This window comes from Ostrea edulis, chromosome 2 (genome assembly GCF_947568905.1).
Source record: "Ostrea edulis chromosome 2, xbOstEdul1.1, whole genome shotgun sequence".
In the NCBI taxonomy this organism is placed as follows: Eukaryota; Metazoa; Mollusca; class Bivalvia; order Ostreida; family Ostreidae; genus Ostrea; species Ostrea edulis.
In genome coordinates this window covers 64309423-64326186 of record NC_079165.1, presented here as the reverse complement: position 1 = coordinate 64326186, position 16764 = coordinate 64309423, and the positions used below count along the sequence as shown (strand labels likewise).

The following is a 16764-nucleotide window of genomic DNA, read 5'->3' as shown; positions in this document are numbered from 1 at the left end:
TCAATACAAATGAAACTCGGGAAAATTCAAATTCAATGAAATCTTCTCACCAATCATCAAAAAAGACTTTGTTAAACACCACTCTGATTCTATGTGCAAGTGCTCTGAAATTCATATTAAGAAAATGGCCGTGGTCCTTATTGACAATATCAATGTAGTCTTTTAGAATTCTCATAGAGACACATTATGCTCCTATATTGGCTGACCTGTTCTTGTGTTTGTATGAGGCAGAATTTATTCAAAAGCTCTTACGTGAGGAGAAACAATTTTTTGATGTGGCAAATAAAATGACGTTACAAGTGTGTCTTCTAAAGCCATACATATATGAAACAAGATATGCCAACAATGTTTTATTCTTGTTTACTTCTGGTTACAGAGCTGCAAAGGAAATTGAAAGCTTAAAGAAAGAGAACGAGGAATTAAAGAAGCAGAATGGACCGCCGAAGAGGTAAACATTTGAATGTGGAACTTTGCATAGCCTTTGAAATATGTAAAAAGTTGTCTCATGTTTGAATATTTACATTTACTCTTTAATCCTGTGATAAAATGCATTGGAGAATTTTGAATGATATTTGCCTATAACTGCAAAGAACGAATAACTATAAATCCGTTAGGCGTGTGAACATGTCGAGTATGTCGTCTACTAGCTGCAATAATGTACAGTGGCCCTATCCGATTTTTTTATTCTCACGTTTTCGGGATAGGGCTACAATTCCATAGGATCTCCGTAATGGTGCAACATAATTTTATGAATAACCTATAATAAGCTCCGTGTATTAGTCCCAAATGTTGTTTACACCAAAAAAGTACCAACTTTGTCTTAGGCATGTCTAATAATTTTTTTTCCATTAACATCATGTACAGCATGCAAAATGCTATGCTTGTTATCGCGAGATCTCGTAGGTGGATCTACTGAAAAACCTAAACATTGACAATCTGCGCGAAAATGTAATTACTCGAGCCACTCCGACAAAGAAAAGAAAATGATATGGTTGCAGAAAGAATTTACACGCTGCTGTTCCTTTTTTAACTTGATATTAAATTTAAACCTTTTCAATACCGACGAAATAGCATTCTCCTCCGTACTTGTCCATTGATGTAAACACTACCTTATATGGCATATGCAAATAACTTAACAATCAGAAGTTGAGAAACTTCAGTACATCAAACATGGCGCACAAATATGAATCGAGAAATTGGAATATAACGCAATTGTTGAAAACGGTTGAATAGAGCCTCACAAATCGTAAGTTGCAGGTTTTAAATTTATATATTGACTAAGAAACATAGAATATCATTTTATTTACGTAAAGAAAGTCAACAAATGTTAAGAATGATCGAAAATGTTGCGGGAGGGAATCACTCCCGCATTTGCACCATTACGGAGATCATAAGGAGTTGTAGCCCTCTTCCCCCCAAAAAACCCACCACAATCGGAGAGTGCTACATTGTTTTGTTGCAGCTAGTCGTCTGTATTTCGGCCCACAAGAACGCTTCAATCGGTGATTATGTAATAATAATAGTAAGGGTCTTATTCCACACAGCTTACTAATAAAATTATCATTACCCCTTATTAAGAGATGGTATAGTATAAGACCCCTGCTATTATTATTACAGACAAAATTACCATGCAGTTCCTATACTTGGCCACACGTGTGCCGAATGAAAACAAAGCTTTATTTTCCATTCTCGTGAATGGTGAAGATAACGAACAGTGATCAATCTCATAACTCCTACAAGCAATACGAAATAGATAGTTGGGCAAACACGGACCCCTGGACACACCAGAGGTGGGATCAGGTTGCTAGGAGTCTCATTCGATGCCAGAGAAGTGTATCTTACCTCTAAAATGTGGCTAATATCATCGAACAAACACAAGAAATTAATCCAAGTGCAGGATTTCAAGAATTCTTCTTGCCATAATTGTACTTTCAATTTCTCGAAGTGACAACATGGCCGACTAGCACCTATAGTGACTATACCTATGCTGTTTACAATAAGATAGATTTTAACTGTTTAAACCCAGTTCAGATTGTAAACTTTGCTATTAAGTTGATATTTGTTGAAAATCAATTCAAGAATTGAATTATTAATTTTTTCAGCATTGCGCACTCTTTTCTTTTACGTTATGACATCACATTTTGCTTCCACGACTGTTCCGTTAATCGCTACGTATCCAAAGAATTAGGCGGGATATTTGAGATATATATGAAAAATGCATACATTAAAAAAGGTTTTTAAAATGTACATATAAGCAATGAATTATTAATTTTTGAGAGATGTAGTCTCATAACTGCAACAGTGAGTGCAAACAAGTTTTCATAACCCGCGTTATTCAATTTGTATGCACACACAGTCGTAGTTGAGACTACATCTTTCAAAAATTCATTGCTTAGTTACATTGCACATTTACTTAAATATATTACCAAAGAAAGATATCTACTCAAGATTAAGACTTACTAATATCGCGATATAGTGTTCTATTCGTCACCTAATTTTTGATATGAAAATATATCGTAATTCATCGATGTACTGATGTTCTGTCTGTAATTCCATCTCAAAACATTATATTTGTCAATCAAAATTTTAGCCGTTATGAGGAAATACCCGTCATTGAACGATAGAAACTTTAATGTCGGTATAAGCCTACCATAATATCCATGGATGTTTTGAGATAAATCTCGTGTACAAGGGATAAATTTGACTACGTCGTGTAATGTTGATGAAGTCTCTTGCATGAATGACATTGTACATAATAATTCAGTGCCAAGAGGGAGGCATAAAAAACAACCACATTTTTTAAATATCTGACGGTAAATGATCTAAACCTATATTTGCCGTGAGCCTATGCATTGATCGGATAAACAGAGTAATCCGTAGTGGAAATCAGTGTGCCAAGAACGACCTAATAATCGGTATGGGTATAAAATAATCTCATACATCTTACAAAAATGAAAACACGTACCCCTGGACACACCAGGTCAGGTACCCAGGAAGAATAAGCATCCCCTTTAGACTGGTCAGATATCGACAATTACAGTATATACTGTATATCTCAATTCAGCTGATAAAGTTTGTAATAAGACTGCCTTATTTCTAAAGCTCATCACCATGACGGTATTATAGAGGGATTTCGTTTGAAAATCACATTTGGTAATCCAAATTGTACTCAAAGTTCACCTCCTAAAGACGAATTTCGTTTCAGTTTTAAAGATATTAGATATTCCAGTCAATGGGACAAATGAATCTACGCCACCGTGCATCTACTGAATTCCAAAACTTCAATGATAATCCTTACAAACATACATTGCAGGATCCAGTGAATAGTCCACCAAACCCCTATCATTACCGCTCACATAAATATCAACCACAGTGAAGGAGAAACTTCAAACGTATTAAGCCAAAACAAAGAGTGGTGTAAATCAAATATAGATTCTCAAACAATTCTAAGTACCTCCAGTAAATTTTAAATATTTTCCAAAATTAGCAGCTACAAAACATATGTCTTTCCAATATTATACACCACCATTCTAAACGACGAATTATTGAATTGAGGACTACACTTTTTGACATCATAGAGAACTGCTTTTTGAATAAAGATGGATTCGGAAAAAATTGTATCTTCTCGCCAGTCATCCAAATTATCGTTAAAAACTACCCTGACACACTCTGAAATTGATATTAAAAAGATGCTAGGGTTCCTTAATGACAATATCAATATAGTCTTCCAATATTCTGTTGGAGTTTTCATGGGCATATATTATGCCCCTTTATTGACTGACCTGTTCATGTAGTCGTATGAGGCAGACTTTTTTCAAAAGTTTTTATATGAGAAGAAAAAACACTCTTGCTATGACCTTTAACTCAACAATTAGATGCATCGACAATCTTCTAGTCACAATATTCGTCTTCATTCATGAAAAGCGAAGAAAACGAACAGTGATCAATCTCATTACGTCTATAAGTAATACAAAATAGAAAGTTTCGCAAAGACCGACCCTTGGATATATCAGAGGTGGGATCAAATGCCTAGGAGGAGTAAGCATCCCCTGTGGACCGGTCACAGTCGCCTTGAGCCAAGAACGGCCCTATAATCGGTATGAAACACGTCAGACAGCATTTGACTCAATGATAAATATATCGTCGAGGTTGTATTGGCAAACTACATCGTCATAACGACCATGGAATTTGTGAAATGCTAACTGGTTGTGACGAGACTGTTGAAACCTCTACACCATCAACTTGTTTGTCAGTAGTTATTTCGAGTTCACAGGAATATATCGAATCGAAATGGGAATTAAAATTATTATTGTTAATATATTAAAGTCGTCGATATATTTAAATGTCGAATTGAAGGCCACAGCAAGGGATTTTTTCTTCTCGCGTAGAAATGTTTGAATAAATTCTGCTTCATAAGAATATCAAAACAGCCCAGCTAACAAAGGAACACAATTCGTGTCCATGGGAGTTCCAACATAATGTTTTATCGAATTGATGCATCCCAGTGAACATTAAATAAAAGACAGCATGGTCATTCACATCTGCTTCTTTTATGGATATTTTACTCAGCATAGACGTTAACCGCAAATTCACACGTCAAATTTATGGGAAAAAAATTATGCTTTCAGCTTCTCCAATGTCAACTTTCCATATCTATAAATCACCTTTTCTTTATCACTTGTATTTGGTGTTTATGCATCTCAAATGATTCCATAGGAGAAGTCCATACTTTTCGTATTATAGATGACTTCTGGCAAATAAGTTTAAACACAGTTTTTTTTTAAATCATACATATGAAAGGTGAATAGTAATCAATCTCAAAACTACTATAAGCTCTCATATATGAGATATGCTAGCACTGTTTATACTTGTTCTCTTTTGCTTGTAGAGCACATAAAGAAATTGAAAACTTAAAGAAAGAGAACGAAGGATTAAAGAAGCAGAGTGGAACGCCAAAGAGGTAAACATTGGCTCCATTTAGAGACGGGAGGGGTCTTTATCGTACCACATCTGCTGTTACACGGGGCATCAGTTTTTATGGTTTCATCTGAAGGACCGCCCATTTAATCGCATCTTACAACAAGCATGGGATACTATGGACCTATTCTAACTCGGATCCCCACGGGATGAACACGACAGACAGTATTTGACTCAAGACAGACAGTATTTTACTTAATGGCAGGTTGTATTGGGAAACTAGATCGTTATAACGACCATAGAATTTGCGATATGCTGTTGAAACTCCAGAAACATCAACTTGTTTGTCAGTAACCTGCCTCAATTTAAAAACTGATCATACGCAAAACAAGCTCTTGCGTATCGAATCACTTGAGAGATTTAAACTAAATATACAGGTGATAATGGAATATTGCTACATAAATATGGGAAGTTGACGATGGAGAAGCTGAAGTCATCCGATTTGTCATAAAGTTGAGTTCTTAGTTTGCCGTCAATATCCATGTTAAGCAAAATATCATTATATAAGTTATATAAGTACGAAGCAGATGTGAAGGACTGTGTGGTGTCTTTTATCTCGAGTCGACATTTGAATGAAAAGTTATTGTTTAACGTCTCACTCGTAAATTTTTCATTCGTATGGAGACGTCACCATTGCCGGTGAAGGACTGCAAAAGTTAGGCCTATGTTCTGTGCTTACGGCTTTTGAGCAGGGAGAGATCTTTATCGTGTCACAACTGCTATGACACAGGGCTTCGGTTTTTGCGTTCTCATCCGAAGGACCGCCCCGTTTAGTCGCCTCTTACGACAAGGAAGGGATACTGAGAACCTATTCTAACCCGGATTCCCACGGGATTGAATAAAAATGGTTATTGTTAATAGATGAATTGTCATCGATGTTTCTTAATGTCGAGTTGAAGACCACAGGAATATATATATATATATATATATATATATATATATATATATATAAAGCACTAGAATGACCAACGACATGAACAATTGGAATTGTCAAATTTTCGGGACAACCTGTCCCTTCGTCTAGTGCTTTATATAATTATTTTCCCTGACCATTGTATCTATTTAATATAGATCCGACAGTTTTGGATACTGAATGTTGTTGGTTCTTTAGTGCTTTATATATATATATATATATATATATATATATATATATATATATATATATATACATACAATGTATTTATAATTCTCTTTAATTCTATGCAAAAAGAGCAAATTCTTCATTATCATAATCATGCTATTTATTCAAGTAAACACTTCACATAAAAGCCTAATGCGTTTGGTTTCCTTTAGAAAGAGAGGACATTTTGACATATTCTTCAAGTTTATTAACATCACTGATTTTCCATAAAACTTTGTATAAACAAAATGCATTTGTATTTCTTTAGTGAGGAACATATTCAGGAGGGACAGAAGGCAGAGGAAAGAAATAACGAAAAAGAGTAAAGTTACTGATTTTTCTTATTTATTTTTCTAACAAAACCAGTGCATATCAATGTATGCATACTCTGAGTTCTTTCGGATCAGGTTTGGTGGAGCTAGACCTTACAGTGTGCTAGATATGATCCAAACACATTTTGACTACATATTGCCATAAAATTCTGAGGCCACCGCGAACCCCTCCAAGATGCATCAGCTGACCAAATTTGATGGTCCTAAACCTCACTGTACTCAAAATATGGTGCAGAAATGACTTGAATATGTTTTCATAAAATTTTCAAATGAAACCACAGTGACCTACTTTTGGGTCGTGAGACGTACACCTTCACCAAGATACATCAACTGATCAAGTTTGATGACCCTAAGTCTTACATAGTGCAAGTTATGATATGTAGAGGATATGAGTATGTGTAACCATGAAATTCCAAAAGGAAGCCACAGTAATCTATACATATATTTGGGTCATGACATACCTTACCCCCGAGATGTATAAGCTGACCTGGTTTGATAGCACTAGGCCTTACGATGTTTACGAAATGACCTGCGAACTTCAATGGTATAATTTTATTCGATGTTGTATCATCTGTATATGATGTAACAGAGAACGATGAAATAAAATTGATCTCATATATTAGAATAAATTCAAGTCAAAATTTTATCTTTGATATGCATTACAGAAACAAGTGCTTCTGATCCAGGTTAAGCTGACTCAGTTCTTTTTTTTTTTCCATTAGTAATAATTATTTTGGGATATTAGTTTTATGAAAGACGCTAATAACCTTGTCATCAGAAATGTTTAGAAAACTCTGGTATGCTCATATGTTACTAAAATAAAATCTGATCACAATCGGTCTAATGAAAAATAAAATTACATCCATACGAATATAACTCATTGTATAGAAATGAAACATTTATAAAATTTGTAGGAGACTTTGTTCTAGTCTTATTTAATAGCACTATTACTTTCTATTCGATAGAACATTACAGGAAAAGATATGTCAGCTGGAAAAGCTTCTGAAGGAAAAGGAAGAACTCCTAAAGTAAGTTAAATTATAGTTTACAGTCGATAAACCTAGTTTATCAACTGTGAAACTATGTTTAGCTCATTTTTGTAAATTTGGCGTGCCATAAAAGTCACTATCCATGGTACCCAACACATCTACGTGAGATGTTCATTTATCGGTACTTGTGTGTCAAATATCAAAAGCCTACCGCAAAAGACCAAACAGTAACAGCCCGACCACAATTTGTAACAGGTATCAATACAAATTATTTTCTTGAAGTCTTCAAATATCTTGATCGCCTCTTCCTTTGTTCTGTTTACATGAAGTATTCCCGCAAAAATGTACCACTTGCGTATGTAAATGATGTTAACTCGTTCGTTGTTTATTTATTTAAACAAGGCAAATATAATTCAGATATATTTTCGTGAAAATTTTCTTAGAATAATGGATTTACATGTGGAATAACACGGCTACATATATGTAGTATGAGTGTAAGGAACGATAACTCTGGGTAGAGATTGAACAATGTACATAACGTATGCATGCGTGTTCACGTTGTTTCCAAACCAAATGATAAAGAAAATATTATTGCAATTAGGTAACACTGTCTTAAATGCAAGAATACAACCAACTTTGATATGCACAATATTTCCCCCATATTTTGCCGAAATTTCAATGACCAGAGAAGAACTATTTGTATTATCTCGTGTATGTATCAACAAAGGTTTGTACTAAAAATCCAAAGTGCAGTGCCGATGATGACAACAGTTTTCTAGCTATCGCGAGTCGACTCAAAAATCTTTAAAAATTACAACAACTGAACAACAGTAGGGCCAAGGTGATTCAGGTGAGTGATGAGGCCCATGGACCTCTTGTGTGTTTTTTTATCACGTTAATTTGAGAATTTGTCACTCATACTGAGACGTCACCAACTATGGGTAAAGCGCCACTATGTAGAACTATGCATGACACGGAGGACCCTAGCTGTGAGGATTATTTTAGGATATCAACGCCTTTCGGGACACGAGACCTTTGTTTTAGCAATGTTTCAAAAAACTGTTTTACATATCGAACAAAGGGACAGTAAAGTGTGCTTAATGGTCATCAACTTCACATTTCATTTTAGAGATGACAGACAGAACCAAGCAGATAAGGAAAATGAAAAACTCAAGAAGGAGATTGAGGAACAACAAAAAAGAATAAAAACATTAGAAACGTATGGTGCATTCACGCTTGGAGGATTTCATGATTTTTCATAATTATGGAAAATAATTTACCACATGCATGTATATATGATCAATTTATATTACCGTTTGCTTTTCAGAGAGAACGCAGAATTAGAATCTGATTTTGAAAAAAGAAAAGAAGAAAGTAAAAAGTAAGAGAAATTCAGTAACTAGCAATGTGGTTCGAATAAGAATAGCAAAATCTATCTATCTATCTCTCTATCTATCTATATATCACATTGATTTTTTTTTTTTAGAGAGGACAAACTAAAGCAAGTTGACCAAACCCAGACAAATGAAACACTGAAGACGGAGAATAAGGAACAACAGAAAAGAATAAAACTACTAGAAACGTATGATACGTTCACTCTTAGAGATTTATTGAATCTTATCTTATAATTACTTTAAAAAAACTTTCAATATAAGTGTGCTCAATTCATTTCAGAGAGAACACAGAATTAAAATCTGATCTCGAAAAGAGAAAAGAACAAAGCAAAAAGTAAGGGAAATTCGCACACATCGACAATTCGGTATCAGCTTGATCAAATATTAGACTCAAGCTATTTCAGATGTTTTACTTAACAACTATACCTTGATTCCAGAACTAAAAAGTAACGCTTTAAATGGTATCATTCAAATCATTATCTTAAAAACATTTCATAAAGATACATTAGAATCTATAACACAATGAAGATATATGTAGAAATAATAAACCCTCTTCATGTACAATGTATGTTCAAGTAATCATGTTTGTAAATTTTTGTCTATGACAGTCCAATATCATTGTTATCGTTTTATACAAGAACAACGTTTAGCTCCGATGATTTGCACCATGGCGTTGATTTGACTCACACATTACCCAAATGAATGTAATATTCAGAATTGCAATAAAAGTGTATTTGTGAAATAGTAGTCCTCTATCGCTTTCCTCTCCGCCGTCTATCCGCCCCATATTCTCTCTCTCTCTCTCTCTCTCTCTCTCTCTCTCTCTGTGTGTGTGTGTGTGTGTGTGTTTTCCACATTTCTTGGATTATGCATTGAGGAAACTTTTTATATAGTTTCCGAAAGTGTTTTAATTTTATCATGATCAATTAATTTTCCAACTGTAAAAATCGTCGTGCATTAACAATTGAACATTTTAAACTTCTTCTTGATAACTACCAGTCCAATTCTTTTCAAATTTGGCTTGAAGTATAGTTGGGACAAGGGGAACATAAATTTTTAATTTCTGGATTCGTGCACCCCTGGGACCTTAGGAGCGGGGCAAAAACTGCCCAAAATTGACAAATTTTCAAAAATCTTCTTCTCAAGAACCGCACATGTTTAAGAAAAACTAAATGCATGGTGATGGAGAGCAGGAAGGCCTCTACCAAAATTGTAAATTTCATGATCCCCGGGGTAGGTGTTCTGACCCGAGGGCGGGGCCAAACTAGTTATATAATGTTTATGTGTAAAACACTTGAATAACATCTTCTTTAGTGCTGTTGATACTAAATTGAAACTAAATGGATAGAGCAGGTAGTCTTTTACCAATATTGTAAAGTTGATGATACCCAGAGTAAGGGTTCTGACCCCAGGGTTGGGCCAAACTTAGTTTATAGTATTTATGTGCAAGTTTGGTGATACTGTATAAAATCTAAATGCATACTTAGGAATAGCAGAAAAGGATGTACAAAAAATGGTGAATTTCAATCAAACCCAGGGTTATGACTTTAGGATGAGTCCAAATTAGTCATATGCTTTGATGTTTTAATGTTAATACATCTCTTATTTAAAGCCTCTCATCAGTGTATGCACTTTTGAAGGCAGTGAAGTTTTAAGAACACATTTTGTTTTATACTGTTGCTAAACATTAGAATTTAGCTTCAGAACAGGAATTTTTTTCTAGATTTCATAGCCCATGGAAGTAGTGATACTTTTTCACTAGTATTCAGGTGACCGATAAGGCCCGTGAGTCTCTTGTTAAACAAACCATTGGATATAAGAGAAAGAAAAAAGAAAACAAATAAAATTTGAGCTAGACAGTACATTTCTCCGGGTCTGTTAAAATGGGACACAGGTCAAGTAGAATAAAAGAGGACAGCATTTCCATTTGTTAAAATTATTAACACTTAATTATGGAAAATCTGTACAATGTTACAATATTAGTATATATGCATGAATCCATAACGGTAATACATGTACATACACAGGGGATGCTTACTCCTCCTAGTCACTGATCTATTTCATTATCGCAACATAAAATTATAAGCTTTAATTGGTAATGTATTCTAAGTTGTTTAAATAACTTCCCTTTTCTTAAAGAAGTTTTAAACGTTGTTTCTCAAAGTTAATTTCAGTTCTATTTTATACATCTGACAAAATCAGCTTTAAGCTATTTAACACCATATCTGAAATCGACAACAATATTCAAATGATATTCAAGGTAGTAATGTATACTGTTACTAATCTCATTCTCAATACGACCAAGAATTATATCATTTTTTACGAGTTACATTGTACAACATCAAAAGAAAACGTGACACTCATACATTCATATATTTTTCATTAGAAATACAATGTATTTGAACAAGTTCACATTCATACAATAGATGTTCAATACTTTCTCTTTGTTGTTCACAGAATGTACACGTGATCTTTATTTGATTTAGGAATAATTTCTAAAGAGATGTTTGTAGTCAATATTATGTCCTTAACACAATACTGAAATCATTGTATCCCCCCCCCCTTTTTTTTTTTTTTTTTTACAAATAAAACTACATTAGGATAAATGTTTTCCATTCATCTTCAGATATTTGAAACCTTTCATACCATTTCATCTGGCCTGTAGGTTTATCATTTTTAAACTACCTTGATAGAATCTCTGCGCATAAGAAAAATAAATATCGAGAAATTGGACCTCTTTGTCTACATTAAATGCTTTTTAAATCTATAAGTAAAATCAATCCAGGGGTATTTTGACTTGCGTATCATTTATGATATCATAGATTAATCTAGTATTTTCAGCAATATTTCGACCTTATATAAAGTCTGTTTGGTCGCCGTGTATAAGACATGTTTTATTCTGTGTGCAATGCACCCCGAGTTAATTGTGTAAATGGTATTTCGTTATGTAATCGGTTGCCAACGTTTAAGTATTGTTTTTCCTTATTAGGTATTGATAATAACACTATTATCACTTATATACCTTGTCTTTGAGTGATAGATATATTGTCATTTTTGAAAGCATAGCTCAAGGATCTGATAACAACAACAACAACAACAACAACAAAAAAACAACAACAAAAAAACACCCCAAAAAACCAAACCACAGTATATCATCACTTCCTGGACTTGTATTAACACGCATCATCCTCCAACTCTTTTATCTCTACTGACAATTTTCTGGTATTATTGAATTCTATTGACCAATATAATGTTAAACGCCAGTGGCAGATTTAGGTAGAAGGATCGACCAATTTCAAATAACACATATGCTAAAGTCTCCTCCTCATCACTTTTTAAAGTTTGAGGCCAAACAAAATTAGCTTTAAAGACGGCTTAGAATTATCTAAACTAAATTTCCCTGACGAGACAAGCTCTGCATCATGTGTCTACTTCTACACGTTTCTGTTTGCTTTACAACAGATGGCGAATCCCTTCCTCAAGTACACAACAAACGATCAAACTATTTGTATTTTAGATAAAGATAGAAATTAAAGTAACAGCCAATCATCATTGCTGTACTAAAAGATTCTGTATTTTATGAAATTTGTTTTGGAATCTGTTTCATTCAAAAGACAGAAGAACCAGCCACCTGATGACATATCAGCATTAAGACAAGAGAACGAATCTCTGAAAAACAGGTAAGCATAAACACACAGAACGAATCTCTCAAAAACAGGTAAGCATAAACACAACAGAACGAATCTCTCAAAACAGGTAAGCATAAACACAAAGAACGAATCTCTCAAAAACAGGTAAGCATAAACACAAAGAACGAATCTCTCAAAAACAGGTAAGCATAAACACACAGAACGAATCTCTCAAAAACAGGTAAGCATAAACACACAGAACGAATCTCTCAAAAACAGGTAAGCATAAACACAACAGAACGAATCTCTCAAAACAGATAAGCATAAACACAAAGAACGAATCTCTCAAAAACAGGTAAGCATAAACACACAGAACGAATCTCTCAAAAACAGGTAAGCATAAACACAACAAACGAATCTCTCAAAAACAGGTAAGAATAAACACACAGAACGAATCTCTCAAAACAGGTAAGCATAAACACAACAAACGAATCTCAAAAACAGGTAAGAATAAACACAATTTTAAATCGGTCGCAAATCGTGTTATTAACAGAAATCGCACAGTGGTGTTATTACCATATTATTTGTTCATCATGTTATTTACAGAAATTATACATATTTCACATTCTCTGTTCAGGCTAAGTCAGTTGGCGGGTGCCAAATTAACAGAGGGAAACCCTAACATTGCTGATCTCAGCGACAAAAACAGGCCGATTAATTTGGCAGAAAAATTCTCAGAGCTTTATGACAATGAATGGACAGATGCTTTAGAAGAGCAGATGGAGAATGGGAAAAAAAGCGAAGAGGAAGGAATAGGTCTTCTCCTTGATATAGTTAAGGTAATTTGTCTATCACTTGAAAGTTATAGTACAGGTTCTAACGCTATTATCTCGATGATACTGTTAAGGTACCTTTTAGCACGAGCAGTCGATCCGCGGAGACATGTGTGGTCCTTTCTAAATCTGTATGTACTTCTTTCTATCTGACGTATTTTTTTTTACAGTTTTCCTCTAACCAAACAATTTTGTTGAAATGAAGCCCATGTCCATGATTTAATCTAATTAAAATTAGATCCTTTGATCCGCTCACGTACAATAGTGTAGCGATATACGTGAGCGGATCAAAGGATTTAATTTTAATTAGATTGTGTCCATAATTCAAATTGATTGATTATTGTTTAACACTCGAGAATATCTAACTCATATGGGGACGCCACAATTGCCGTGAAGGGCTACAAAATTTAGACTAGATAGGAAATAATAAAAATAGTAGATGATGTTTCAAAAACTATAAATACCGACTGATCCAGAAAAGTCGGAAATTGTATGAAAACGTCCTTATGAAATGAAGATTCAAGATGTGTTCAAAGCACGAGTCTCAGAGCCACAATAGGGGTTTAAACTTCAATAAATAAATATACCGTGGTCTCATCAATTTCGTAGACAAACAATCTTCCCACACTTTCCTTGATACATAAATTCACGAAGAGATACACTTTATGCCTTCATCTTCTAAAACAAAAACCAACAGGCATGTTCACAAAATGTTCTCAAGACGTGTTGTAAGAAATATAGTAAGATATGACTCGGGGAAAAGGTTAGGAACACCCAAGAACAACTTAGGGAATATCTTAGGATGTAGCTCAACGATATCTTAGCACCATCTTAAAGTAGGACAACCTAAGTACTTGGGAAAATTTTATTATCTACACTTTTATTTTTACATATGTTTGTGATATATGTGCAGCTAAACAATTAAAATACACCTTGTAAAAATACATATCTATATAAATCAAAGATAAAGATAACAAACAGTTGTCAATCGCAACTCCTACAAAGAATACAAATTAAAGAGTTGGACAAACACGGACCCCTGAACATACCAGAGGTGGTACCAAATGCCTACGAGGAGTAAGCATCCCCTGCCGACCGGTCACAACCACCGTGAGCCCTATATCTTGATCAGGTAAATGGAGTGATCCGTAGTCTATATCAATGTGCCAAGAATGACCTAACAAGTGAAAAGAAGCACGCCAGACAGCATTTCACCCAATGATAGGTTGTATTGGCAAACCAGATCATCATAACGACCATAGAGTTTGCGAAATGCTGACTTTAAACTAGACTGTTGAAACCCCTTTAACATCAACTTGTTTGTCAATAGCCTGCCTCAATTTGAAAACTGGTCATACACAGAACAAGCTCTTGCATATCGAATCAGTTGAAAGATATATACACCATATGCAGGTGATAATGAATATTGCTACATAGATATGGAGGTTGACGATGGAGAAGCTGACATCATAAAGTTGAGTTGTTAATTTGCCGTCAATATTCATTTTCAATACAATATCTTAGGTACGAAGCAAATGTGAAGGGCTCTGTGGTGTCTTTTTATCTGCGGTGTCCGAGGGAATATATCGAATCGACATGTGAATGAAAACGATTATTGTTGGTAGATAAAACGTCGTCGATATATTTAAATGTGGAACTGAAAACCACAACAAGAGATTTTTTCTTCTCATGTAGAAGTTTTTGATAAACTCTGCTTCGTTAAAGAATATAAAACAAGTTATCTAACAAAGGAGCACAATTCGTGCCCATGGGAATTCCAACAGACGGAAGACCTGATTACGAGAGACTACGAAGATATTGTGAATGAGGAACTGCAGCATATTTTTTTTAATTTAAACTTCAGAGTATATCATTCATAATAGATAACATATCTAACACGTCATAAACTAAAAAATATCAGTTTATCTACTACTGTAGTTTAAATGAAACGATATAATGTTAATGAAATTGATGGCTTGAAATGCTATACCACTGAGGCACATACAACTTCCAATGGTACAGTTGGTTTAAGATAAAAACAAACCTTTCAATAACTCATGTCAAGATCATAGCCGAAAATAAGTGACTAAATTTCTATTTTGACACCACACAAGTCAAACCGGTCAGAATTGTTTTGTGAGTAGTTTCATTATTGTGTCATCATGAGTAAGAAGAGGAACCCAAATTTGTAAAAATGAAGAAATTTAGGCTCTATAGGATGAGGTAGAAAAGTGTTAAGTTCATTTTCAGTAAGTTTTCCAATGTCGTGAAATCTTGTACTTACTCACGATAGCATCATTATTTAAGTAATCCTAGGGGTCGTCAATGTCTCTGAATTTGGGTCAAACCTCAAAGATCATGTATGAAAGGTAACGCCTCACCATAAGGAATCTATTTGCAACTTATGAATGTGCTACCTTAAATAGTTCAGAAAATATCGAATAGATTAGGTTTTCTTAAAAGTAGGCCAAACCCCAAAGTCACACATTTGCATATGATTTAGTATGGCCCTGCTACAATGGTTTTAGCCAATGGACCATACTTGCAACCATGCAAGGTCAAAAGTGTCCTTGTATAAAGCGTAGTCATCAAAATTTGAGGCCATACTCTAAACTAGAAATCAATATTTCATATCATTATTTTCATTTTCTTTTAACATGGAATTACTTATTTCAAATTGATTGAAGAGAGTCATACTATTAGGGTCGAAAATGTCTTTTGTTGCACACAAGGTCTTAATTGACTTATTTATGATCAATTCAGCAATAGAGAAATGATGTGATTTCCATTGGACAACTTTATACTTTCTTTAATGAATCGAACTTTCATTCTAGAGGGCATATGAATTTTCAAGCACACAGGCCAACACATTTTACAACTCAATGACAGAAGGAATGAAGTCTCTTGGACTACCAGACGAAAAGGTTAGTTTCCTACACTGCATGTTTCAGTATACTAGTAAGTAAGAACAGTTATCCTCAGTGTTCAACTTCCCATTATATCGGTCAAAACAACAGGCGCTATTTGCTTACAAAAATCGCACGTATAACAAGTGTTTGAGAAGATGAAGTGTAAAATGTTATGCCAATTCCGGCCAGTAAATCGATCAATCAGAAAAAGGGCATTTCAGATTTTAGTCTAATATCAACTTCCGTCTATATTTCAGAGGAAAATAGTAAGTAGACCGAGTTTCAAGTTGATTTTATGAATAAGTAGAATGCGTGGGTTAAGGATTGATTTGAATACTAGTATTACACAAGTTAAGCCGAACAGAGAAAATTAATTCATATTCGACGGAAAGAATTAAAGGGTTGGTTTTAAAGGAATTTGAGGCCAAATATCAACGAAAGCGTTAATTTTAGATACATACCTTATTCACCTCGTTGATATGTAATGTAAATATAGTGTGGATAACACGCGAATTCAAACTTTTAGCTAATTGTCCGTCGTCCTCAGACCACCTTTTATCCCCGTTGAACATAGATGCGGC

The 16764-nt window shown here is 34.4% G+C and overlaps 1 protein-coding gene across 2 annotated transcripts in view; it reads left to right on the top strand.

Moving 5' to 3' along the window:
• The window catches only part of LOC130052270 (trichohyalin-like), a 28265-nt gene that overhangs the window by 7639 nt on the left and 3862 nt on the right, over positions 1-16764 (top strand). Inside the window, exons 6-16 of one of the 2 annotated variants that reach the window (XM_056156718.1) lie at positions 377-448; positions 4889-4960; positions 6366-6419; positions 7395-7457; positions 8548-8637; positions 8746-8799; positions 8905-9000; positions 9093-9146; positions 12427-12492; positions 13079-13280; positions 16109-16198. In XM_056156718.1, coding sequence (XP_056012693.1) covers positions 377-448; positions 4889-4960; positions 6366-6419; positions 7395-7457; positions 8548-8637; positions 8746-8799; positions 8905-9000; positions 9093-9146; positions 12427-12492; positions 13079-13280; positions 16109-16198 — 913 coding nt within the window. The remainder of the gene's footprint in view (positions 1-376; positions 449-4888; positions 4961-6365; positions 6420-7394; positions 7458-8547; positions 8638-8745; positions 8800-8904; positions 9001-9092; positions 9147-12426; positions 12493-13078; positions 13281-16108; positions 16199-16764) is intronic. The other variant, XM_056156719.1, reaches the window with a different exon arrangement.